Genomic DNA, 26,211 nt, shown 5'->3' with positions numbered 1-26,211 from the left:
GTGTATTCTTCCTTTGAGTGGAAGGTTATACATGGGCACAGTTACAACACCCAGCCCAACCAGAACTGTATCTCTGAGCACAGCTGATAGTATCTGAAGTTAGAAACTGTATTCTGGAAGAAGACGGGGTAAAAACTTTGAGGCAGCTGTGCGCAATGGCTCATGCCTATAATCCCAGCACTTTGGGAGGCTGAGGCGGGCAAATTACCTGAGGTCAGGAGTTTGAGACCAGCCTGGCCAACATGGTGAAACCCCATCTCTACTAGAAATACAAAAATTTGGTGGGTGTGGTGGCAGGCACCTGTAATCCCAGCTACTAAGGAGGCTGAGGCAGGAGAATCGCTGGAACCTGGGAGGTTGCAGCAAGCTAAGACTGCATCACTGCACTCCAGCCTGGGTGACAGAGCGAGACTCTGTCTCAAAACAAACAAAATAAATAAATAATAAAAACTTCGAGGCAAGTTAAGTAGAAGGCATTTTTACTTTTACAAATTCACATTACAGACTAGACATCCTGGTAGTTTTCTGTCCACTAACCGATTTTTGATACAGATATTCTTGGTTTACTCTTTTTGCTGAGTCTTTCTGGATTTTTCCCTGTTCTGCAAACAGAATCTTGCTGTCGGTATAGTCTCTGTAATTCTTCAGGGTACAAGTTCCATTGAACTGCATGCATTAACACTATCCATTATCTTTAAACAGACCTTTGTCCTTAGAACAGCTGTCTCTATGAATATTTTATTAGTGAATGTTTACTAGTAACATTTTAAATTATCCTTTATTTTAAACAACTTCCCTGGTTCTCCTTTTTTTTTTATTAGAGTTTTGTATTTTTTTCTTAAAACTCTTACTGGAGAACATCTTCTAGATATCCTAGGAATATAACACGCAGAGGCTTTCTTTAAGTAGAGATGTCAGTGATGACCTGTCTGTGTATTGCTCACATAAAATATCTCCAAAAATATAATTCTTCTGATAATGGAATTGTGAAGTGTATAAAGCACACAAAGATATAATTCAAGAATAAATCTTACAAAGAGACAAAAATTGAGGTGCCTCAAATATCTTTAAATATCAGGATATTGACTGAAGCCCTAGACCTCAAGTTGCTCACTAAAATGTCAAGCTGAAGTCCAGTCTGGTGCTAAGACTATCAGTTATCTGAAGATAAATATTCCTTCCTTTGAGAACCAAGGTGGCCGGGCGCGGTGGCTCACGCCTGTAATCCCAGCACTTTGGGAGGCCGAGGCGGGTGGATCACGAGGTCAAGAGATCGAGACTATCCTGGTCAACATGGTGAAACCCCGTCTCTACTAATACAAAAAATTAGCTGGGCATGGTGGCGCGTGCCTGTAATCCCAGCTACTCAGGAGGCTGAGGCAGGAGAATTGCCTGAACCTAGGAGGTGGAGGTTGCGGTGAGCCGAGATCGCGCCATTGCACTCCAGCCTGGGTAACAAGAGCGAAACTCCGTTTCAAAAAAAAAAAAAAAGAGAACCAAGGTGTCTTCTGAGTCCTAACATATATATGCTAAATGAGCTGTTCAATAGATATACCCAAACCACTGATCCAAATGCTCGTGGCCTTATGACATGTCATTAGAAATTTCTTTCCAGTTTGAAGTCAATCAATCAGTACCTTTTAGTTTTTGTCATTTAACGAGTTGTCCTTCATATTGTCCAAATATCTGCTTTTGTCCACCAGGATTTCATGAGATCCATTAACAGAACCTGAGGTTGTGGGCATGGGAAGCATCAAATTCTACCTGTAGGTCCCGGGGAGTAATGGTGAAAGGTGACAATCTTATTTCCACTTCTTAGTTGTCTTTTCTAGCTACTGAGGATGCAGCACAACACGTAAGTTATTGGTTTAATACATATGTTGCATCCAGCAGGAGAGCTCCCCAATGCTGCAGAATGTCCCTGAGTTGGTGCCTTATCTAAGCCCTTTACCATTAATTCTAAGGCGATTTTACCATTCCATAAACTGGATACTTCTGAGAATGGGTACAGAGAAAGCTAATTGCTGCACTTCCTTTGAGGTACATGGATATCTTTGTCTCAGGCAATGTTATATGGGACATAATATCAACAGATCAGGCATTCTTAAGTCTAAGAGAAGTGGTGCTGAACAGGGAAGGCAAGATCATATTCAGAGTATGTATTGATTATAGTAAGGACAAATAGCTACCCTTTCTAGCCTATGTGGAATGTTCTCTGGACCCTAAACAAGGTTAACTCCATGAAATTATACCAATTAAGTGAACCAACTACTTGATAACCTTGATATCCAATTTCCTTCTGTTCTGTGTCCCAGTTAACCACAGGTAAAAGAAGCCTCAGTAATTGTGAGGCCTGCATGGCAGAATTCATAGCTATACTGCTTACCACTTAAATGGAGTCTTCTGTTGCCTTCAGACAATCCAACTCAAAGTCCATCATGAGGTCTGCTCTTCCAGGGCCACTGCCAGTGTTGTCTTAGTATGGGTTTCCTAGAAAACAGGATCTAAGGCAAAAAATTATATCCTAACATTGTAGAGTAGAATTTAATCCCAAGAAAGCAGAAATAAGGGAAAATGGGAAGCGACACAAGGGAAGGAGGGAGGGCAAACACGATAGGATGTGCCAGTGAGCTGGCCACCACTCCTAGATAATGAACATAGCTGATGACTTGGCCTCATAAGATATCTTCAGAAAAGCCAAATACAGTATTACTGCACCTTTGAAATAGCTCATGGTTCAGAGACTGGACTGAAGGGGGTAGGAAAGAGAGGGAGGAAAGGAGATGAATTTATTTCATCCTCTAGTGTCTTCTCCCATTTGTTAAGTTCATTCCATAAGGTGTTACTTCTCTTGTATTTTTGGGTTGGGTTGTATTGCCTCTTCTTTCCAGGAAGCTGCTGGAGAAGCAGAGCTCCTCCTGGTCCTTCCTTCACAATCAGCTCTATAACTGGGGTCATTTGATCTATATGTGTGTGGTTGGAGAGAGGGCAGCTTCAGTGACCTGGCTCTGTGACTATGGGAACTGTGTTAAGGGTAGTTGGTTGAGGGAAAGGTGGATACAAACAGTGAGAAATAGGTATAGCCATAAGAAGCTGGGAATAATGCATAAATTGAGTGTTGTTTTAACAGAATGCCACAGACTGGGAAATTTATAATGAACAAAATTGTGTTGGCTTATGGTCCTGGAGGCTGCGAAGTCCAAGAGTGAGGAGAGGGCATCTTGCAGAGGCCTTCTTGTTGTGTCATCCCATGGTGGAAAAGAGGATGAGAAAGAGAGAAAAGCAGGCCAAACTCATCTTTTTATTATGAACCCACTCCAGTAATCATGAACTATTTCCCACCATAACAGCATTAATCTATCCATGAGGGTAGAGCCTTCATGGTCTAATCACCCCTCATTAGGCCTCACCTCCTAACATTACTGCATTGGGGATTAAGTTTCCAACACACGAACTTTGAGGGACACCTTCAAATCATAGAACTGCATCTGGCAAAGGTTCAGGAAATTGTGTTGAGAAAACGGTGATTTGCCCCAGACCTACACCCCATTAGACTCTTTTCTGCCTAGAAATTCCACAGGAATAGTCAAGAATACATTTCCAACATGAATTCTCATAAAACATTTATACTTCTTGCATTCCTAAGGCACCTAGCAAAGTGCCTGCCACACAAAATGCTCTAGGCAATTTGGATTTAGAAGCCTTCCAATTTTTAAGAAGCTGTCTCCAGTGTCTGATGGACCCAGTGGACAAATTATCACACTATGGATTTATCTTCTTACAAAGTGTACATATTAGAAATTAAAAGGAAAAGAAAAAGCCTACTGTCCATGACATTTAATTTAATTGCCTGGTTCATTTCTATAACTCAGATGACATAACCTACTGGAAATGATTTTTACCCCACTTGTACACTCTTGACTACTTTTTTTTCTTGAACATAGAGAAATGTAAACCATTTTCTTAGTTTGAACAGGACATTTGAATTTATGTACCTTTTAATGATTCAGAGCTGTTTAATTTTGGACTTAAAACAAGCAAGAATATCCTTTAACACAGATTGTATGCTTTGTAGGTAACTTTTACATTTCATTTGTGAGGAAAGAATGAGGATTGGAGGTGGTAGGTGGTAAGAAGAAATCCAAGGAAAAGTAGAGCTCTATTAATTGGTATTTGCAAATGGAAGAAAGTTTTTTTACTTGTTTTTTTTTTTTTAACCAGAGAATCCTATATTACAACCAATTAATAGATTAATTGATTACCAGCATTGATAAATTAGTTTTCTTAGTCAATATTTCAGGTGCTTGAGCTATCATTCAGTGAAATTCAACCAACATCACTAAGTTATATCCTTTGAGAATTTATATATTAATATAACAAGTAAAAACAATCAATTATGGGACTGGTTTAGCTAGACTGTGTTAATAAGCTGCAATAATTTAAATTAAATAAAGATCTTCACTATTCTTGGACATATATGGGTATGTAAGCAAATGACTACATAGTCTATTCAATTAGAACACATGCAGGAACTAAGACTGCATTAAATCAACCTCATTCAGGTATTACTCCTTAACAGCATTTGATGGGTGTCTTTTTTTTTTTACAGTTTTATTTGGCAAGGATAAACTATGTGAAAATGGAAATCATTTATAATTAGCTAACATATTTATTACATACGATATGCATGCTTTATAATCATGCATTGTCATTCCTATGTATGGCTCTTAGGTGCATGGAAATTTTGAAATAAATGTTGTCTTCACTTGCTATTATTATTTCTATTTATTATCAAAATGATCCTGACTCAAAGGAACTGCATGCCTTGGGAAATAATCGAGCCATGCTGTTTTAAGGCTTTGCTATTGAATGGCCTATTTTATATTGACCACACACTTGTTGCATTGCCCAGCCCAGGGTCTAATGTGCTTTAATGGTAGACAAAATAGTTGAGATGGAGGGTGGAAGAGGGAAGAATGAGCAAGACTTACAAAACTTACAACAACTCCTAACTGCCTATTTAGCGATCTGAAATTCAACCATGAGCTCTGTAGTCTTTAGAGTTGCTTGAGTGTTGTCCATTGAGTGCTTTAAGAATTACCAAAACCGGCCAGGCACGGTGGCTCGCGCCTATAATTCCAGCACTTTGGGAGGTCACGGTGAGTGATCACTTGAGGTCAGGAGTTCGAGACCAGCCTGGCCAACATGGTGAAACCCAGTCTCTACTAAAAATACAAAAATCAGTCAATGTGGTGACACACACCTGTAGTCCTAGCTACTCGGAAGGCTGAGGCAGGAGAATTGCTTGAACCAGGGAAGCGGAGGTTGCAGTGAGCAGGGATTGCACCACTGTACTCCAGCCTGGGCAACAGAGGGATACTCTGTCTCAGAAAAAAAAACAAAAACAACAACAACAACAACAACAAACCTTTTGTTAGCCTCTGTCTTGTGTTTCCTGTTTGCCTATTTTAATTGTGGATCCTCCATGGTAGAATAGTTTCGCCACAGCAGAATGTCTTACCAGTGCCTATACTGCCACCTTAGGAAGCCTGGAATTGCGATGCTACTCAGACCACTTGCCAGCTGCTTAGCTCTATTGCTGGAACTCTTTTAGGCACTCTCTTCACATCACTGATTTTTTTTTTTCTTTTACGCTAATAGTTATAACTAGATTACTAGGAGCCAGTGTCCCAGGATCCTCATATAGCACTAAATTAATACCTTCCCTACTTCTCTTATGACCCAATACTTAGCACTGAATTCCTGTACTGGCCCTCATTAATTGGCTGCCTAGCTCTCTGCTCCATCATCAGGACAGAACTCCAACACTCTTGTTTTCAACCTTCCACAGCGGGAGGGGGAATTTTGGCTTCCAGTTCTCCCAATTTTCTGATTGGGTGTTGGGGTGAGATCCATACTCTATGACTTGAACTATTTCAGACTCTTGAGTGGTCCCTCCCTTTGTGGATTCCTGATCATTGTATTTGACTAATGAGAACTGACATTCAGTGCTGATGGCTTCTGGAATTAAAAATGTGAGGCAGTGTCCACTTAGGCACTAGCTTGTCCAACCCAACTCTCTTTTGCCTGTGTCTGCATTTAAATTGTTTTTTCCTAATTCCTATTTTGATGTCACCAACTCAAAGGTCCCAGTCCAGGGCCACCTGGATTATGACCAATGTGAAATCTTACGAGAACCCCATGGCAAGTCCTGTGAGAATGAAATGGAAACAGAATAGAGAAAAAGACCATCAAAGCATGTCTGAGAACATCTTGGTTTGCGTCATTGGTCTCCAGGGACAGTCTTAGTGATGACATTGCTCAGAACAGGGCAATTTGTATATACAGCGTCTTTCCATCTTTCATTTTCAAAAGGATTTATTTTTATCCCCAAAATACCTTCCAGTTTACTTATCCTAAGGAGCCCTGCTTCTTTGGCAGTTTTCCGCTGGCCACATTAGTTGGAAACCTCTCTGAGCATCTCTGCTTGGCTGCCAATCTCTATCTGACTGACAGCATCTAAGAGATGACTTCCTCTGGGAATAAGCAGAAAAATTTGAGGAAATAACTAAAAGTCGTGTAGAAAACAAAGCCTTTTTACAACCACTTACAGTTTTCTTCTAAGTACTCAGCAAAGAGAAATAGCTCATGGAAATCTTTCTCCTTGTGTTTGCCCTTTGAGGGCCAGCAAACCTTTTTCTATTCATTGTATAGGACTTCTTGGGTGGAACAGTAACTTAGAGATGTCATCATTTCATGGAAGGGTCTTGTCTTTAATATGCAGAGTAGATGAAAGCCTGTAGAAATGTGATCACGGTGTAAAAGGATTTTACATTGCAGTGTGAATAATGACAACATTTTTAATTGAGAAGAGCATTGTTGTGCATGAGCCAAGAGACTCCTTCTGCGGCTGTTGGGAACCATTTCCTCCAGGACTCACCCGATAGTCTGTCATCAGGTGAGAGTGTCTCTTGGGCTGCCAGCCAGTTCTTGGACGGCTGAAACACTTGCCTGGGCACTGGCTTCTCACCCCACAGTGCTCTCTGAACAGAGTTGCCCAGAGTGACTCACACAGAAAACTGTTACCTCATTTTGTTCAATTCCATTGTGTAGGCTGAAGGTTGAGTTTAGCTGGGAGAGAGGAAAGTGAGGACCAGAGATGAGGCGACTAATTGACAATCCCAATTATGAAATGACACATGAGAACATCAAAGGTCTTAAAAAGGAAGATAAGGTGAGGGATTTGCCCTCTATTGGATTTCTTTTGCTGCAGGGTACTTGTGAGTCACAGGCTGAGCTGGGGGCAGGCACAGTGAGTTCAAGAGGGTTGATGCAATGATATGAAAATGTTTCAGTGAACAACCCCCAGTGAAATCTCACAGGGCATAAGGGTAATAAATAATTCTCATTTCTACTGAATGAAAAGCAATAACCTTGAGAAACCTATCACTGAGTGGCTGTCCTGATGCTAGTGTAGCTCAGATGCAAGCTGAACTTTACCAACCCCTTACAAGATAGGGTCAGCTTAAATCCTTATTTCATGTTTTATAGCCTTTGGGCTTTAGTTTTTATGTGTGCTGACAAAACTCAACTCCTTCCTTCATTTCTCAAAAGTGTCCAGTTTAACAAAACACAAAAAATTATATTCAATTTTATTTAAGATATGGGGGTTATAGAAAGTCACATCATAGCCTACCAGGTAAAAAAACTAACTTTTCATATTAGGCATTTCTGTTTTTTCAATGTTTTTATCCTCATCTCATTCCTAACTACCAAGGCAAGTTTCTCATTTGCTCATCACCTGTGTAAGCTCTTAGACTTCTGCTGTTTCTACTTTCTCCTACTTTCTTTCACTCATCCCTTCCAGACTGTTCTAAGGGGACTTTAAATTTTCTTCCCTCTATGTTTGTCAGAACAATTCATTTCTTCCTGACTCCAAATCACAGACTTTGATATCTGAACCCAACAAAGATTCAGTAAAACAGCAGCAAAAAAAAAAAAAAAAAAAAAAAAGCTTTTGCACCTCTATTATTCATGTAACCAATATTTGCTGAGTGGTGACTATGTGTCAAGCACTGTTCTAGACACTATTCATCTCTGAACAGAAATCTGCACAGCATTTTTACCTTCCCAGGATTTTACCTGGTTTCAATTAAAATATCACATTGGTTGCTTTTGGGCCCAGATTTTTGGCTAGTTCTGATTTCTGCACCAATAGTTCCTTCATTCATTCTATCCTGGAAGACAGACATATCTCTAACCCATCCAACCTGTGGATGGGTCAGAGAAGTAGTCAACTAAGGAGATCCTGGATTCTGGTTTTGGGACTGGAGACTTCCACTCTGAAAATTTCTACAGTGTTTGTCACAGTCTTCAGATATACTGAAGAGATGATCAAAGGACAGTGATGGCCCAGACAAGACTGAATTTTGTCCTCCAAATGGATTTAGCTTTCCAAAAGCCTTCTTTCTTCCTTCCCTTCCTCCCTCCCTCCCTTCCTCCCTCCTTCCCTCCCTCTCTTCCTCTTTCTTTCCCTCTTTCTTTCTTTCTTTCTTCCTTTCTTTCTTTCTTCTCTCCCTCCCTCTCTCCCTTCCTCCCTTCCCTCCCTCCTTCCTTCCTTCCTTTTCTTCCTTCCTCTCTGTCTCTCTCTCTCTCTCTCTCTTTCTTTCTCATTCTCTCACCCAGGCTGGAGTACAGTAGCATCATCTAGGCTCACTGCAACCTCTGCCTCCCAGGTTCAAGCGATTCTTCTGCCTCAGCCTCCCAAGTAGCTGGGATTACAGGCGCCCACCACCATGCCCGGCTAATTTTTGTATTTTCAGTAGAGACAAAGTTTCGCCATATTGGCCAGGCTGGCCTTGAACTACTGATCTCAGGTGATTTGCCTGCCTTGGCCTTCCAAAGCGCTGGAAATACAGGCATGAGCCACTGCACCCAGCCCCAAGAGCCTTCTGTAATGATTATGGCTGGGCACCTGGAGAGATGGTTGGGGTTGCCTAGAATTTGACATGTTTGACATGATTGAGCTGACTATTTATCAAGAGCTTCTTGCTTCTCCATAAAGAGCTACAGTTGCTATGAAAAAGGCAAATAAACATAAATATTGAAAGTGTGGCCTCTGAAATCTGACTGCTTTATACTTAAACCCTCTCTTACTAATAAGACATTTGGCCAGTACTTAACTTCTCTATCCTCAGTTTTCTCAACTGGAAAGCAAGGGTAACAGTGTCTACTTCATAAGGCTGTTGTAAGGACTGTGTCAAGTTGCAGAGTAAGCATTCATAGGCTTCCATCAGACTTGAGATGTTTATTAACCCAAGCTTTATGTTGGGCACTCTTTCAGGTACTGGGATTACAGTGATGAACAAGGTATTCAAGGAGATGTCTCTCAAGGAGCTTACATTCTAGTGAGGAAAGACAAATAATATTCAAATAAATATATTTCAGAGATAATTTCAGAGAGTTCTAAGTTTTGTGAGGGAAGTAAAACAGGTTAATGTTGTAAAGAAATTGACAGGACTTTTTTAAAGATAGGTGGGCAGCAAAAGTCTTTTTAAAGTAGATGACACTGATTTTAAGCTGAACAGTAAAAAGTGATTCAGGATCATGGTTCAGTGATTCAGTGCTTTGGGAGCTAGCTACCAAGAGTGATGGTATGGTGTGTGTGTTGGGGCGGTGCCAAAGAAGGTAGGATTGATAGGTGAAAGAAAGCTTTTTAGGATGAGAAACCAGCAAGTGCAAAGGCTCTGGACTGGAAAAGGTCTTGGTGTTTCAGTTCTAGCATTTTTCAAAATGCCAATGTGAGTATATGGGTGAGGGGAGGCTGGCATAAGAGCATGCTGGTGAGACAGAGAGCAGCTAGACCACATAAGAAATTATTTAGTGTAGGAAAAGGATTTAATTTTTTATCCTAACTATACAGAGATTTGTCAGAAGGAAAGTGACTCAACATAATCTATACTTTTAAAAGATTACTCTAAGGGTTATGTGGAGAGGAAATTACATGGGCAACAGTCAAAACCAGGAGACTAGTTATGAGACTATTGCACTTGTCCGGGCAGGAGATGATGGTAGTTTAGTCTAGGTTCCCCAGTAGAGGTGGAGAGAAAGTGATGGATTTGAGATGTGTTTGGGGGTAGGGAAGAGTAAAGTTAATATGACATATTAGTGGATTGAATATAGATAAGGGAAAAGGAAGTTATTGGTGCTATCATTTATTATGATGGGGAAAAGTGTGTATGTGGGGGTCATATTTGGCTAGAAAAAACAAAAATTACTTTATTGGAAACAGTGAGAGAGGATTATTAGACATCCACAAGAAGCTGTATGTGGCTTGCTCAATACTTATTCAAAGGTTTCTTGCAAGCCTTTCTGCAGAGGCTAGAAAATTTAACAGTTGATTTCCTAGGTTCCCTTGAAGCTAGAGTTCCACACAGATTTAGGTTCTGGAAATCAGAGGCATTCATGAACACGTGGAAGGCAAAAGTGAGCACTCGAATATGATGGCTGTCTGAGAGGAGACTGGATATTATGGGAAGTCACTTGGATTCAAAACTTCTCCAGGTGAGCAGCAATGGACTTCCTACCAGAGCATTTCCATGGTGTTGTTTTTTTTCCTGGATGTATTATTCCTGACTGCTTGGGATCCAGAACTGACTCCCTGGCCTTTTAAAAAAATCTGTAAGCTTCGCAATATCCTGTCCTTATATGCAACTAAGCACCCAAATTATTACAACACCAAATGTTAATAATTACCATTATTGTTAATAGTCATACTGCCATCTCCCATGATCCTCTTTCCTTTCAGGAGAACTTACGAAAATTTAATTTTAACTCATTAAGAAAGAATTAAAAATACCTATCCACATAAATAAACCTAATTTAATTATCTTAATTAATAAACGGAAGAAGTTCATCAGTAATTTCATGGCTAAGGAAACTTCCAAGATGCTAGGTTTGAAAAAATAGGATTTGTCCAACAAGAAATAACAGATTGATTCATGAAAACTTATAAATCAGGATTGGGATACTCCCTCTGCTTCCCCCAACCTTCGTCCAGCCCTAGCAACAAGTCTTTTCTATATTCCTTTGAGCTGTGGGCTTCTGTGTGGGTTCTGATATATTGCTGTGAGAGAATAGAGGACACTGAGTTTTCTGTGTTTGCTTACTGATTAAAGAAATACTGAAGATAACTGGCACTAAGACTGCCAAAGGGCCTTCTAGATTCTCTGGGGAAAGGCCTTAAGAATAAGGTGGGCTGGAGTAGCCAATGAGGTCACAACATCATATAACAGTCTGTTGGCTAATCTTTTGCAACATGATATGGATGGGGAAACTTATTCCTGACTATTTCTAGGGAGGATCAGTAAGCAGTGGCAATCTCTTTGTAGTAATAATCTGGGCTATAGCAGGCTGTCTTGGTGCTCTGCCAGTGTTTGCCATTCCTATTTGTACCCACGGTTCTCTGTTATAAGACTTATGATTCTCTGCCTAGGCATTTTCTCTGGCCACAGAAGCTTGGCCATGTAGGACTGGCTAGTTATGCTGAGGCATCAGCATCCCTGGGAAGTACCCCTTAATAACAATAGACAGGAGTTGGTGGATAAATAACTTATCACTCCTTGGGTGGGATAATTCTGAGACATGCTCTCTACAGTGTTCCAGAGGGTCTCCACAGGATGAGGCCTCAGTTGCCTACACCAGTAACCTGCTCAAGATCATACTCCGTAAAGGCCACCTTTCTTCTCTGTCTCACTTCCCTGATTCCTTACCAATGCGACTCCCAAAGAAATGATTTGTACTCAAATTCTTGTCTTAGCATCTGCTTCTGGAGAAATCCAAAGTAAGATAATGGTCAACATCTATATAGCACTTACTATTAGCTGCACATTGTTCTAAGAATTTTATGATTATTACCTCATGTAATCCTCACAACAGCCCTAAAAAATAAGTAATAATATTATCCCTATTTTACAAAAGAGGATCCAGAGACTCAGAAAGTTTAAGTGATTTGCCTACGGTCACATAGCTAATAAATGTGGGAGCCAGAATTTGAAAAACAGTCTGACTTCACAATCTGCATTTAGCAACAACTATATTATACTATAGACCTATGTTGTCTCACAGAGTAGCCACTAGCCACATATAGATAATTACTTTCAAATTAATTAAAAATAAAAGTAAATAATTCAGCTCTTCAGTTACACTAGTTATATTTCATGTGTTCGAGAGCCACGTGTCTAGTGTCTGTTATACTGGTGGTGCAGATATAGAACATTTTTATTATTGCAGTAAGTTCTATTGGATAGCATTATTATGCAGGACCCTCTTTTAAATGTATAGTCTTTCTCAAACTTCCTTAACACAATAGAAATAGTGAAAGAAACTACGGAAACACTCACTGGCTGGGCATGGTGGCTTACGCCTGTAATCACAGCACTTTGGGAGGCTGAGGTGGGCAAATCACAAAGTCAGGAGCTCGAGACCAGCCTGACCAACATGGGGAAACCTCATCTCTACTAAAAATAAAAAAATTAATTGGACATGGGGGTGCGCACATGTAATCCTAGCTACTCAGGAGGCTGAGGCATAAGAATCACTTGAACCAGGGAGGCCAAGGTTGCAGTGAGCTGAGATCAAGCCATTGCACTCCAGCCTGAGTGACAGAGCAAGACTCTGTCTAAAATAAAAAGAAACACTCACCTATTCAGAAACTTCCTCTATATAGACCATAGTGAGAGCTAGAAAAGACAGGAAAATGGCCTTTGAGTAGCTGCAGTAAATGTAGTAATTCAATGCATTAGAGCCCTTTAGCATTCTTTAGCTCTGCACATAGGAGAGACACCTAGATCCTCTCCTTAACCTTCCTTCCTTCTGATTGGCTCCAGCCAGTTCTATTGAGCATGTTTCTATTGTTTTCCTGGTGGCATTAAATTAGAAGGTGAATATTCAGGTAGACTGGGCCTGGGGCTAGTGGCAAAGGTATTAGAAAAAGAAGCCAGCAAAATCCCAAAACATGATCCTGAGGTCCTGACTGTGAAGGAGGAAATGGTGGACCCTGAGCTCCAAAGCATGGCAGCTGGGGGTCAGCAGGAGTGATGATAAACAGCCTAGCCAACTCAGGTTTTTACTCGGGACACAGCACTGTGACTGATGTTCCTTTGATGATGGCTGTGAGTCATCCAGAGAAGGTTAAGAGGAGAGTGTAATGCATTTTAAGAGAGTTTCCATGCAAAGTGACTTTTTAAAAAGGTGCATTTACCACTTAAAGTATATTTCTCTTACCTGGGAATTTATCTTAGCAAGAATTGTCATTGTCTGAGAGTGTTGAATGAAGCAGATTTTACACCAACGAGCTTTACAAGGAAGTTTTAAGGACCTGCATTTCTACCTTCTTTGCAGTGTGGAATAATGCTCTCAGTCAGGGAGAGAGAGTCAGTTTGGGTTCTGCAAGTCTGAGCCAAGAGAGAATTTTAATCATCTCAGAGGAACCTGACCTGAGTAATTTTTTGACGTCACTCCTGAGTCTATTTATTAGAGTGATCAGCTTGAGTCTGGGCCACTATGCTTTGCTCATTCTCTGGCAAGCACAGACAACACTAAAAATATTCTCTAGAAGGAACTTCTCCAGGTTAGATGTTGGCATTTTTATTTCTCTGGGGTTTGAGGAGAGCAGCCTGCAGCAGCCAGATGGCCTGTGATGGGGAATGGGACTCAGCTGAAGTAGAGTGCCCAGTGAATTGAGTTTAAATTAGAGGGCTCTGTGAAGATTGTCTGTATTTCCACCCTTTAGCCAGTCTTCCTAACTAGCTTGGCAGAAGGGAAAGCAGTATAAAGACATATGTTTCTAGTAAACACTCTAGTAAGGTAGAGAAATATATCAAGAAGCAAGGACTCTAGAAGAGCTTAGGATTTTGAGCAATTGGTTGCCTCTGTTGGTAGAGTTACAAGATGAGCTGAAAGTAGGAGAGATTGCAGGACCCAGGATTTCCTTTTAAATCCTATGCAGTTAGATGACTCTCCCTCCTTAGTCCCAGAAAAGACTGGAAGGTTACCAGAATGAATGGCAAGACTCTCAGCTTCCTACTCATCTGCTAGTACTCCACTCAACCTCCATCCTGTTGCCCTCCAGAGGAGATTACAGGAATCCTCTTAAACCAAACAAGAAGCCAAAAAAAGACTTATAGCTACTGATAGTTTAGGGTTCCCCTCAATGAAACAGCAAGATCACTTACTATCCAATCACTCTATATTCAGGCCCATCATGGACAACTCTGCCATCCATATCATCTGATTAGCACTTTAATGTGAGAATAGCCTCTATGTGAAAAGAATAAAACAAGAAAAGAAACCTATATTTAATATCCTCAGAGAGCTAGAAGAGGGTGCTGTACCCCTTAAATAAAAACAGGAGGCCATAAAAAGTAACATTCATGGAATAAAATAGAAGCTTTTAGAAATTAAAAATATGATCAAAAGAATGAAAAAAAAAATCAATATACACTTGAAAAAAACCCTCCCAGAAAGTTGAACAGAGAGAGAGAAGAAAATTAAGAAAAGAGGCAAAAAAAAAAAAAACAACAACCCTTCCCTGAAGTGAATGACATGAAATTTCATATTGCGACTGTTCCCCCAGTACTCAGAACAATCAATAGAAACAGTCCGCACCAAGGCACATCATCATAAAATTTTAGAACACTGGTGAGGAGAGAGAGGGAGAGATCTTATAACAACAGCAAGAACAAAGGAGAAAATGAAATGAGTTTCTCAACAGTGACACTGGAAATAGAAGACAGCAGAAAATACTTTCAAAATTTTGAGTGAAAATTATTTCCAACCTAGAATTATTCCCAGAAAAGCTACCCATCAGATGATAGTGGAAAATATGCTCCACCTAAGTGAGAGAGTAAACCATGTGTGAGAACAAATAGGATCCAGGAAGAGGGATAAAAAAGTCATGGGCAGAAAGAAAATTAAGGAGATGAGAAGAGAGGGAGTTACTAACTCAAAGTAAAACATATATGCAAATAAATGTAATCCAAGCACACAATGTGTCTCAGGTAGGAATAATATATATATAGGCTTAATAATGTAAACCCTGAATATCTTTTTGACAAACAAATAGATGATGTTACTACATTGACAGGATGTGATTAGGGCAGGATGTGTTCTATTTGCAGGGATGGGTGATATACAAGGATTCTTGTTAAGTAAGTACATTACTGAAACATAAGTACAGGGAAGGCAGGAGTTTTTGTTTTGTTCACTGTGAATTCCTAGTGCCTAGAACAATGCCTGGCACATAGTAGGTCCTCAATAAATGTGTGTTGAACGAATGAAACTTTCTCCTAAGAAACATTTCTTCTAGGAAATTTGTAAAGAAAACAAAAAATAAACTAAAATAAATAAAAATAAGCTTCAAAACTATAGTACATGGAATCTGTTCCCAAAATGTTAAGACCACCGTTTTCAAAATGTATAAGTAATACTATAAGATTATTTAAACTGAGTATCAAAATATTTAAGACACAATTTAATCACCAGATATTCCTAGGAAACTATTGTCTGTAAATCTTTATGGTAGTTTTGTTGGTTGAGGCTCAGAACAGTTCCAGGGAAATCAAGATGCAATTTTCTCAATTTAAAAAATAAATTATTTTATTAACTTTTCCTCCCATTCACTCACTAATATCATACAAAGATGGGCTGAAGAAAACTGCCTTGTTTTGCTTTGCAAACTGGCAGACTTCCAAAGAGACGAAGCCCTCACTACTTCTTCTCACATTAGATTCCAGAAAGTTTTCACCAAAGACACTGATAAATTTTATTAAAATAAAAAGAGGTACGCCTTTGGATAAACAATCTGCCCTTCCATCTAATAGCTGTAAATTTTGTCTACAGCCCAATTTAACTTGGGTGAACTTATTGTCTGACTTTTAGGGTAATGAACCCATGAACTGTTCATTTGTTCACTGCCCTGTGCTTTCTGCTTCATTGAGCATTTGCAGGAACCTATGATGTGCCAAACACTGTGCAAAGACGCTAGTGGAGGAACAAAACTAGGTCAGGTAATCCTGGGTGCTCAAACTAAAATAGCTAATCCCATGGAGACACTCAAGAAGATAAGATAACCAGCTTGCCAAATGGGGTATGTTTGTGTTTAGGTTGCTAAACTTCCCTTGGTGTCTGGTAAGCACTCACTCTTCCCAGAGCAGAGCACAGGGATCCCAGTCTTGGCGACATTAATAGAAACTACCGCCTAATCTGCCCAAGGAAGGAGTTGTGTGCTGCTGGGTTGTGGGCCACCCAATATGTGCCTGTGAAGCAGAGGGCCTAGCCCGGGAATTGTGCCATGCTACGGCAGTCTGGCCATCTGTCCCAACACTTCAGAAAAGTCCTAGTGACACAGACCTGGCCTTTGGAGATAGTGCCAGCTTGTGAGCCCCAGTTCCAACGGTTCAAAGTTCCCTTCAAGTACTATTGCTGGGCTTCTTGGGAGGCCAAACACCAATTGTGACTCCTCTTGAGCTCCCAGCTTGCTTCCTGGGCCTTGCACCACTGACAACATTGGCAAGCTGGGGAGCCCACGGCTCTAGGGGCGGGGGCCTTCCAGATTTTCTCTCCTACTCAACTTTCTTCTCTATCCTGCTAGGCTGGCCCAAGGGTTCTGTGAAGAGTGGTGCTGCCCAGAACTACTGGGCTACGCTTTCTGCTAGATCTCAGAGACGGTGGTGTGTCCGAGGAAGAAGTGGGATAGAGGGCACAGCCCTCATGCAGTATAGCACCTCCCAACTTTGCCTTTCTACTAGGCAGCCCTTTTTCTGGGCCGGAATCGGGGAGAGGGAGACAGAAGTCTCCCCTAGAATTGCAGGGCTTTGGGAGGAAGGGCTCCCAAGTGACAGCCGCCTTGGTGTCCCTCATTGCATCCAAAAGTGAGCCCAACATGTAAAAATCTAAACAATTGAACTCATGGACATGGACAGTACAGATGGTTACCAGAGGCTAGAAAGGATAGTAGGTGGTGGTGATGGAGATGAGAAAGGTTAAAGGATACAAAAAATAGAATGAGTAAGACCTACTATTTGCTAGCACAACAGGGTGACTATGGTCAATAATAACTTAATTGTACATTTAAAAATAACTAAAACAGTGTAATTTGATTGTTTGTAACACAAAGGATAAATGCTTGAGGGGACTAATATCCCATTCTCCATAATGTGATTATTACATTATATGCTTATATAAAAACATTTAATGTACCCCATAAATATATACACCTACTATGTACTCACACAAATTAAAAATCGAAAAACAAAGCAAAACAAAAAACTCAAAACTGAGTCCAACAGTTTAGATGTAGATAACCTTCCTATTATGTAGAAATACTCCTTAGAAAGCTGCAGTTCCTGATGTGGTACTACACAGGTCCTGGAAGTCCTCCTGCCCTATTTTGAGTACACCACAGTCCAGAGCTACTTCTACAGCAGTTGCCTGAGTCAGCGGTCCTGATTCTTCGTGGGTGTTACCTGGAGTTTCGATTGCACGGGTGCTGGAGGTCTTCCCACCTTAGCTCCACCAGCTGGATCCTGCCACACGAAAAGGACCCAAAGGGCCTACACAGACATACCCTGAACTCCTTTCTGACCTGCAGAAACAGTGAGCACCACCTGCAGAGATTCTGCCAACCTCTGGCTTTACTTCCTGCCCCGCAGCCTCCAGCAAGGTTTCTGGAACGCTTTCCCGGAGTGTAGGGGGCGCCGGTGGATTCTTTTAGGGGAGCTGCTGTCAAGTGGCATAGGGGAGCTGCTGTCAAGTGGCAAAGAGCGAACCTGAGGCCCGGGGGCGGGGGCAGTGGTGAGTGGCGCTCCCTTACTTTCTTGCTACCACCCCTACCCACAGCTCCCTCCCTAGCCCCTTCTGCCAAAGCTGGGATCTTCTCCTGGAACCCAGGAGCAAGAACCCAGCTTTCCTTAAGAAAAAACAGCATGGTACTTATACCAAAACAGAGATATAGACCAATGGAACAGAACAGAGGCCCGGGAGGCAATGCCACACATCTACAACCATCCAATCTTTGAGAAACCTGACAAAAACAAGCAATGGGGAAAGGATTCCCTGTTTAATAAATGGTGTTGGGGAAACTGGCTAGCAGTTTGCAGAAAGCAGAAACTGGACCCCTTCCTGACACCTTACACTAAAATTAACTCCAGATGGATTAAAGACTTAAACATAGGACCCAACACCATAAAAATCATAGAAGAAAACCTAGGCAAAACCATTCAGGACATAGGAATAGGCAAAGACTTCAAAACTAAAACACCAAAAGCATTGGAAACAAAAGCCAAAATAGACAAATGGGACCTAATTAAACTCCAGAGCTTCTGTACAGTAAAAGAAACAATCATTAGCGTGAACTGGCAACCAACAGAATGGGAAAAAATTTTTGCACCTTACCCATCTGACAAAGGGCTAATATCTAGAATCTACAAAGAACTAAAACAGATTTACAAGAAAAAAAACAAACAACCCCATCAAAAGTGGACAAAGGATATGAACAGACACTTTTCAAAAGAAGACATATATGAGGCCAAGAAACATATGAAAAAATGCTCATCATCACTGATTATTAGAGAAATGCAAATCAAAACCACATTGAGATACCATCTCACGCCAGTTAGAATGGCGATTATTAAAAAATCTGGAGACAGATGCTGGAGAGGATGTGGAGAAATAGGAACACTTTTACACTGCTGGTGGGAGTGTAAATTAGTTCAACCACTGTGGAAGACAGTGTGGCGCTTCATCAAGGACCTAGAAATAGAAATTCCATTTGACCCAGCAATCCCATTACTGGGTATTACCCAAAGGATTACAAATCATTCTATTTTAAGGATACATGCATACGTATGTTCATAGAGGCACTGTTTACAATAGCAAAGACCTGGAACCAACCCAAATGCCCATCAACAATAGACTGGACAAGGAAAATGTGGCACATATAAACCATAGAATACTATGCAGCTATAAAAAACGATGAGTTTGTGTCCTTTGTAGGGACATGGATGAATCTGGAAACCATAATTCTCAGCAAACTGACACGAGAACAGAAAATCAAACACCACATGTTCTCACTCATAGGCGGTTGATGAACAGTGAGAACACATGGACACAGGGAGGGGAGCATCACATACTGGGGTCTGTTGCGGGAGACCAAGGGAGGAACAGCGGGGTGGGGGTGGGGAGGTCGGGGAGGGATAACATGGGGAGAAATGCCAGATGTAGGTGATGGACTACTGAGGTAGCAAACCACATTGCCATGTGTGTACCTATGCAACAATCCTGCATGATCTGCACATGTGTACCCAGAACCTTAAGTACAATTAAAAAAAAAATCTTAAAAAAAAAAGGATAGGCTGAGTTCGTGTGCGTGGATGTGCATGTGTAGGTATGCGTGTTTGGGGGACAGTATGTACCCCCATTTGCATAAAACACGTCCGTTTTTGAAAACAGAAGCACACGGGGTTGCTTTCGGGTCTGGGTGTGGTTAGTTTGGGTTCCTGTGCGCGCGCCCTTTGCGAGAGGCTGGTGAGGGCGCGTCTGTACCAGTGAGTGCTGGATGTCTGCGGGACTGTCTGTGAATGCAGAAGGCAGAGCGTGTGGCGGGGGTCCAGCCATGTGAGTGGTGATGCTCGCACCAGCTGATCTGTAGTCGCGAGTGGAACGGGTGTGGAAATTCTTAGGCTGACCCTTGGGCTGCAGCACCCTCTTCCCTCCGCTGGTGGCAGAGGGACCCAGCGCGCTCAGCTCTCAAGCGCTTCAGGGAAGTGGGGCAGGGGTGTGGAGCAAGAGCAATAGAGACCCGGGCATACACCATCCCCGCCAGGCAGCTTGGCAAACAGGGGGCAGAGTCGCAGTGCAGCTATGTAAGACAACTTCGGCGTGGCAGTGGAGGGTCCTGGCTTGGGGGGTTGCTGGACCCGCAGTCGAGGATTTGGGGATACAGGGGAAGGGGAGGAGGTGGACGCTGAGCCTTGTATGCAGGCAGTGACAGTTTAGTCCTCTCCTCGTCCTCTCTTCCACTCCTACCCATCCCAGAGGATTGAGGTGGAGAAGGATTGGCTGCCAGACTGGCACCAAAACAGCCTTCTTTGGGGACCCAGGGTGCCAGGGCTTGAGGGGTCGGAGGATATCCAGAGAAGCACCCCAGGTGATCCAAAGAGATCAATTTTTGAGGACTCCTTCCCTTTTCCCTTCCCCACCATTCCTTTCCTGCCGTGGGCTCTTTCAGCTGTGGTCTCTTTAGAACCCAGGATTACTGCTTAACCTCGCTGGGGGTTCAGGTGACTGGACTTGGGTTCCCCACTGGCGTGACAGGAGGGAGTGCGAGGCAGGAAGTTTAGGAGCCAAGGAGGTGAGAGAAGCTCTGGCCCCTCACTGTAGGTGACGCCAAACTCTCCTCGACTTGTCCCGACTCTTAGGTAGTTGAAAGCTCTCTGTCCTCTCCCAGGCTCTGCAGCTTCCCAAGCAATGACCTCAATAAAAAAAATGACAGCGGGGCGGACTGCCCCCGCTCCAGAGTACCAGTGCGGGCAGTGAGAACTATGACGCAATCCGAATTCGGTCGGTCCTCTGATTGGCTAGTCCTGGCCACTTTGGATTGGCCGCGCGTGCCGGTGGGGACCCCCCTCCCGCTATCTCTGTAATAAGAACAGGGGGCTCCCTGGGGAAGGCGCCCACAGCAGGCGTGGTATTCATCCCGGTTGGACCTGCCGCTCGCGCTGCCCTGAAACTCGCGTCTCCAGGTGAGGAACTTTCCATTCCGCTCACTCTAATAACCTGCCTCTTCGATTAGTTCATCCAGTTTGCGCCATCTGCCTGTCTGCCTCTCCACCGCCATCTGGTCTTACCCTACAGCGGTGGTCCTAGCTCTCTTCCAGGCTCCGGAGAAGGAGAGCGGTTGGGGTTGTCCCGGCCTTTTCTCCTACCCGTGCGAGAGGCGCCCGAGCATCGCCCGGGCTCAGCGTGGGCGCCGGAAGCGCGGCTAGCCGAGGTAGGCGGGTCTGCGGCAGTGGCTTTGGGGCCGGACTGCGCGCAGGATTCTACCGAGTTGGGTCCGGGAGCTCCTGAGCTGTTTTGTTTTTTGGGATCGTGTTTCCTTCCCGGGAGGTCGGAACCCTGAGTTTTCCTCTGAGGCGCCTCCTGGCGAGCCTTCCTGGGATTCTGGGCCAGACCTGAGGCAGTGTAGTCAGCCCACTAGAACCCTGGGCGCTCACCTCGGGCAGCTGCGGTCCAGCATCTGCTGCTAAAGTGCTCTACGGCAGAGTGCCTGCTTTGCAGGAGAGTCCCGAGACACCTGTAACTGGCATGTTAAAAATTTCCTCGGTTCCAAGACTGAGAGATGAGCGCTCCTTTCCAATCCACCCTTCCCGCCTTCCCCTCGCACGCGTTGGCGCGAAGCCCAGCAGAGGAGAAGGCGAGAAGACAGGCGCAAGGGGAGAGCAGGTCTACAGCAAGGTGCGTCCACGCCTGGTTTCGGCATAAATCAGGGCAAAAGTTTGGGTTAGTGTGCACGGGCGCGTGTGGCTTCCTCCTGGCCTTCAACAAAACAGAACCAAAATCCATCCTTTCTCCCTACCCTTCCCCCAGGACACCATTTTCTGTTCTATCAAGCCATTCACTCACTGCAATGTATCTATTGAGATTCACAGCAGCCCTTCCTGCAAATGAAGGGAACAGAGGCTCAGGCAGGTGAAGTAACCTGCCTGAGGTCATATGGCGGTTGTGGCAGAGGCAGGACTGGAACCTAGATCTGTGTTGGTGCAGTGGTAACGTCATCCGTCATCCTTCCTTTACAGAGAGGCGGCATGGGCTTCCGCAAGTTCTCCCCCTTCCTGGCTCTCAGTATCTTGGTCCTGTGCCAGGCGGGCAGCCTCCAGGCAGCGCCATTCAGGTGAGACAGCTTGGAGCCAGGGGCACCCTCTGCTCCCACTGCCCCTGGGACCAGACAGCTCTGTGCCTCTGAAGTCAAGCGTGGCTCCCGGTGAATCAGTGCCCACAGGTAGACACTGGCCTCATGCCCTGTTCCCTGGGAGTTGCCGTGGCCACATCCCCAGGGGAAGAAGCAGAGACCAGAAAGCCTGGCTGCTTACCCTGGGGGTTGGGGGGTGGGCAGGCAGGGGCTTACAGCCTGCATTGAGTTTGCTTTCCTTTCACAGGTCTGCCCTGGAGAGCAGCCCAGACCCGGTCACACTCAGTGAGGAGGAAGCGCGCCTCCTGCTGGCTGCACTGGTGCAGGACTATGTGCAGATGAAGGCCAGTGAGCTGGAGCAGGAGCAGGAGACAGAAGGCTCCAGGTGAGAGGCTCCGCAGGCGCCAGCACAGGGCTTCCTTCCCTGCAGCATACCAAGAAAGCAGATCCCAAGAGGCAGGAGAGACCACACTGGCAAGGGATCCAGCAGGCTCCCTTTCTCAAGTTCCAAGGGAGACAGAGGTCCCAGTGCAGCTGGAGGGACTGTGGTTAGACACAATTAAAAACTCCGTTTCTGAAAGCTGTTAGGACATAGATGTTGAAGCTTTTTCTAGACATAGAAAAAACTCAATTCCTGAAAGCTGATAGGAAATGAAATGGGGAGTGTGGAATTGCTCACTGTGGGAATTGCTCTTGCTGTACTGGGAGACCTCCTAGCAGTGGATGAGTTAAGACTGGTGAGGGTGAAGCCAGGGATAGACCCAGTATCTCAGAAAGTTTTAGAAATTTTACATTGTATAGTTGCTCTTTCACACCTGCAAGGAGCCTTCATTTCACATTTGCAAGGTGAAGATGAAGCCCTTGCAGGGGTTGGGGATAGAGCAGTGTCTGAGGTAGGTTTGAACCTTTAGATGTGCAAGCTCTGTGGAGATGTGCATATTGTCAGGAGGCCAGGGAGAACGCCCTTTCCCAGAACCACATCCCTGTGCACCTTGAGCCTGAGCAGAGACCAGCCTCTGGTCTGATCCCAGCACTGCTGGGCAGAGGCATGTGTCACACCTACATCCATCCTGAGAACCCCTCTGCTGAGCATGAAGGACTGAACAACCTGTGAATGTCAGAAAAGATCATCCTTCCCCATTCAGCCCTTCTCTACACTGCCCTGGCCCACTGAACCTCTCAGCTCTCCCAATGGAGTGTGTGTGACCTGCCCTCCTGCCTGTCCCTCCTGCTCCCACTCGACATGCCCCCTGCCTGCTCCAACCTTCTGAATTAGTGCCCATGGGGACAGCCCCAGTGCATGGTACTGTCTTGCATGTCCTTTCCTTGCAGCTTGAATAGTACTAGAATTAAGTAGTGTAGTAATCTGAGTACCTGCCTTCTAGGCACATACTTACAGTATCTGAACAACTTTAGTATGTTCCCTGTCATCAACTTCGGGCCTGAAATGCCTGGCAAGAGTAGGAATATAGCCAGGGGCTTGCAAAGGAACCAATACCTCACTTTACGGTACCCCGGAATGGCAGCTGAACTCCTCCCACATCTCCTGATTCACTTTCTTGCTCCACGTAATGAACCTGATGCATGTGGATTCCTCTCTAATTTGTCTTCATGCTGGTGTTGGTAGCTTTGCTTATAACAGAGAATGTTGTGAAAACCCCAGGATGGAAGGGAAGAGAGCAGAACTTACTGACCACATTAGAGATAAGAGAAAATGAGGGAAGCTTCTTCAGACTGTAGAGGATGTTATGACAGAGCTATCCAATTTCAGCTTCTAAATGTACTGTAATAAAATAAGCACATCCTTCATGCCTCAGCATTTGATGAATCAATCTATTTTTCTAAAGGAACCTGAGCTTCCATGCTCATTGCTCTGGTACACATCCAAGGCTTGAGGGTGTCCAGTGCCTATGCTCAGAAGTAGCCTTAGCTTCAGGGTAGCTGGGTATGGGGCTTGGTGGGTCATCTCTATGACCCAACTCAAGCAGCAAGAACAGTGTGTGAAGGAGCAGGTAGGTACTTCTGGGAGATAATGCTGCAAACCCTGTTCTCTGAGCTTCTGAAGACTTTAAGGAATTTCACTTTCCTGTGGTAAGGTGTAGTGTTGGTGCTTGTGGCTGGGTTATGGTCTCTGTGTATTCCTTGTGTATCTTGGGGTGTGGCTGAGCCTCCTTGCCCATTTTCTCCTTGAATCGTAAGTGCAGGGTTTCAGCATGTGCCCCATGGCTTGGAATTGTTTTTTTTCTTCTTTCTTTTCATGATGGTCTTTGGGCAGAGCTCCTGGCAAAGGCTGCCAGGCCATTTCCCCTAACAGCTTTGATAATTGCATTTTCGAGAAACACTTACTGTTAGGCAGTATGTTGAAGAGTTGCAGTTCCCTTGATGAAGGTCCCACGAGGTAGGCTACTCCCCCAGCTTTTCACTCACAGATCTTCTCTTCTTTCTCTATCCTGCAAATCAGCTCCACTACCCAGAAGAGAGCCTGCAACACTGCCACCTGTGTGACTCATCGGCTGGCAGGCTTGCTGAGCAGATCAGGGGGCATGGTGAAGAGCAACTTTGTGCCCACTGATGTGGGTTCCAAAGCCTTTGGCAGGCGTCGCAGGGACCTTCAAGCCTGAGCAGCTGAATGACTCCAGGAAGAAGGTAACTGTTCTTGTACTATGGAATCAGAGGGGGAAGGGACTTGCAGTTAAGACCCACATTTTGAAAACCTCTGCTCTGGTAGGTTCTTTAGGTTCCTTCTGTCCCATTACATTCCTCCTCTTGAGGCAGTGAGTTCTTTCTAGAACCTAGGACATTCTGACATCAGAGATGCAGTTTTATTTTTCCGAGAAGGAAAGTGGAAAGGAAAAAAAGCTTGCTGGATTCAGAAAGGGAGAGGTCTGCAAACCTTAACCAGGGCCAGTCTTCATTAATGAGGCTGGTTTCAGAAAGGGCTCAACCCTTGACTAGAGATTCAGATGGGAGAGTTGTAATCATACTACCAATATTAATAGCTGCAGTTGAATTATTTTAGTCTTCATCTGCTTACCTCTCATATCCATAATTCATAAATGCTGTTTAAAGAAGCACTTCCGTAAATTCGTATTTTTTTCAGTAATAATTGTGATTATTCATGACTTGTCTTCTGCTTATCTTCCTTCTCCTTTTCATCATCTTCTTCCTTTTTCTCTTCTTTCACCTCCCCTTCTTTTCCTTCCTCTTCTTTTTTCCCCTCATCTCAGGTTATCATGAACCTGAACTCACCATTTCCATTAATTTCTGTTGACAACAACTTGGTGAGAATGCCCCATGGAAGACATACTTGTTTGCATCTGAAGATTCCGAAAAAAAGGCACCTTTGTCACTTGAAAGGAATGAAACTGAATGCAAAATAAGCTAATTATATATTTGTTGTGCATCATTTTTATATTTAATTCTATGTCCAGTAAAAGTGATGGCATCTCTCATTGGCTTATCTGGTAGCAACCTGGTTCTTTGAGAGCCATCCTGTTGATCACGGCAGCTCTGTCAAACCTTTGAGGGGACATAAAATCACTGCCTGTTGTGGTCTCTGAGGACACGTGGTAATGGTGATGCTGTGCCTTGTTGTCTAAGAACATGATTGTATAATTTGTTTAAGAAAATGTCAATATTGTGCCATTTGTGAACTTCATCAAGATTAAAAGCATATTTTGGATACATTTGTTTCAAAACCTTGGTGGTTCATTACAACTTGTTTTCCTGTGTAATAATAGTAATGATGATGATGATGATAATAATAATAAATATTTTTGAGTGCTTACTATGTATGGGCCAGATGTTATTTTAAAACAGTGCTTTATATCTGTGAATTCCTTTAATCTTCATGACAAAACCATGAAGTAGATACTATTATTCATGTCCCTTTTCACCATGTATTTCTAAGTGGGAAGAGCTTTTAAAATATAATCACAATTTCATTTAACAACTAAAATAAATTTACAATAATTTGAAAATTATTTAAAATTACACATCAGTCATCATTCAAATTCTGTATGTATCATGTCATATAAATAAGATGGAGAATTTACATATATTTATATATACATGAAATCAGGGCTCAAATTGAGTCTTCACATTGCTGCTGGTTAATAAGTTTTAATTTAAGGCTCTTCCAAATTAGAGGTTCCTCCTTCATCTTATTTCCCCCTTGATGTTTATTTTTTGGAGAGACTAGATTACTTGTCCAATAAACTTTTCTAGGTTCTGCATCCCTGTGG

General features: G+C 43.2%; 1 protein-coding gene across 1 annotated transcript; it reads left to right on the top strand.

The window, feature by feature from the left end:
- Positions 1–20,681: 20,681 nt before the first annotated feature.
- On the top strand, positions 20,682–25,755 carry CALCB (calcitonin related polypeptide beta). Its single transcript, XM_012456591.2, has 5 exons — positions 20,682–20,801; positions 21,855–21,949; positions 22,215–22,352; positions 24,429–24,613; positions 25,195–25,755. Exons 2-4 carry the CDS (start codon positions 21,864–21,866, stop codon positions 24,586–24,588), a joined length of 384 nt encoding a protein of 127 aa, XP_012312014.1. The 5' UTR covers positions 20,682–20,801; positions 21,855–21,863; the 3' UTR covers positions 24,589–24,613; positions 25,195–25,755.
- The last annotated feature ends 456 nt before the right edge of the window (positions 25,756–26,211 follow it).

Source organism: Aotus nancymaae, unplaced genomic scaffold, assembly GCF_030222135.1.
Source record: "Aotus nancymaae isolate 86718 unplaced genomic scaffold, 86718_ANA_hifiasm-v0.15.2.pri h1tg000059l, whole genome shotgun sequence".
Lineage (NCBI taxonomy): Eukaryota > Metazoa > Chordata > Mammalia > Primates > Aotidae > Aotus > Aotus nancymaae.
This window is presented reverse-complemented; position numbering and strand designations above follow the sequence as displayed.

What these genes read in the sequence shown, in the direction of transcription:
- CALCB (XM_012456591.2), top strand. Translation starts at nt 21,864, where the DNA reads ATGGGCTTCCGCAAGTTCTCCCCCTTCCTGGCTCTCAGTATCTTGGTC. An exon ending in CTCCAGGCAGCGCCATTCAG is followed by an intron (nt 21,950 to 22,214) that starts GTGAGACAGCTT and finishes TTCCTTTCACAG; the next exon opens with GTCTGCCCTGGAGAGCAGCC. An exon ending in CAGGAGACAGAAGGCTCCAG is followed by an intron (nt 22,353 to 24,428) that starts GTGAGAGGCTCC and finishes CCTGCAAATCAG; the next exon opens with CTCCACTACCCAGAAGAGAG.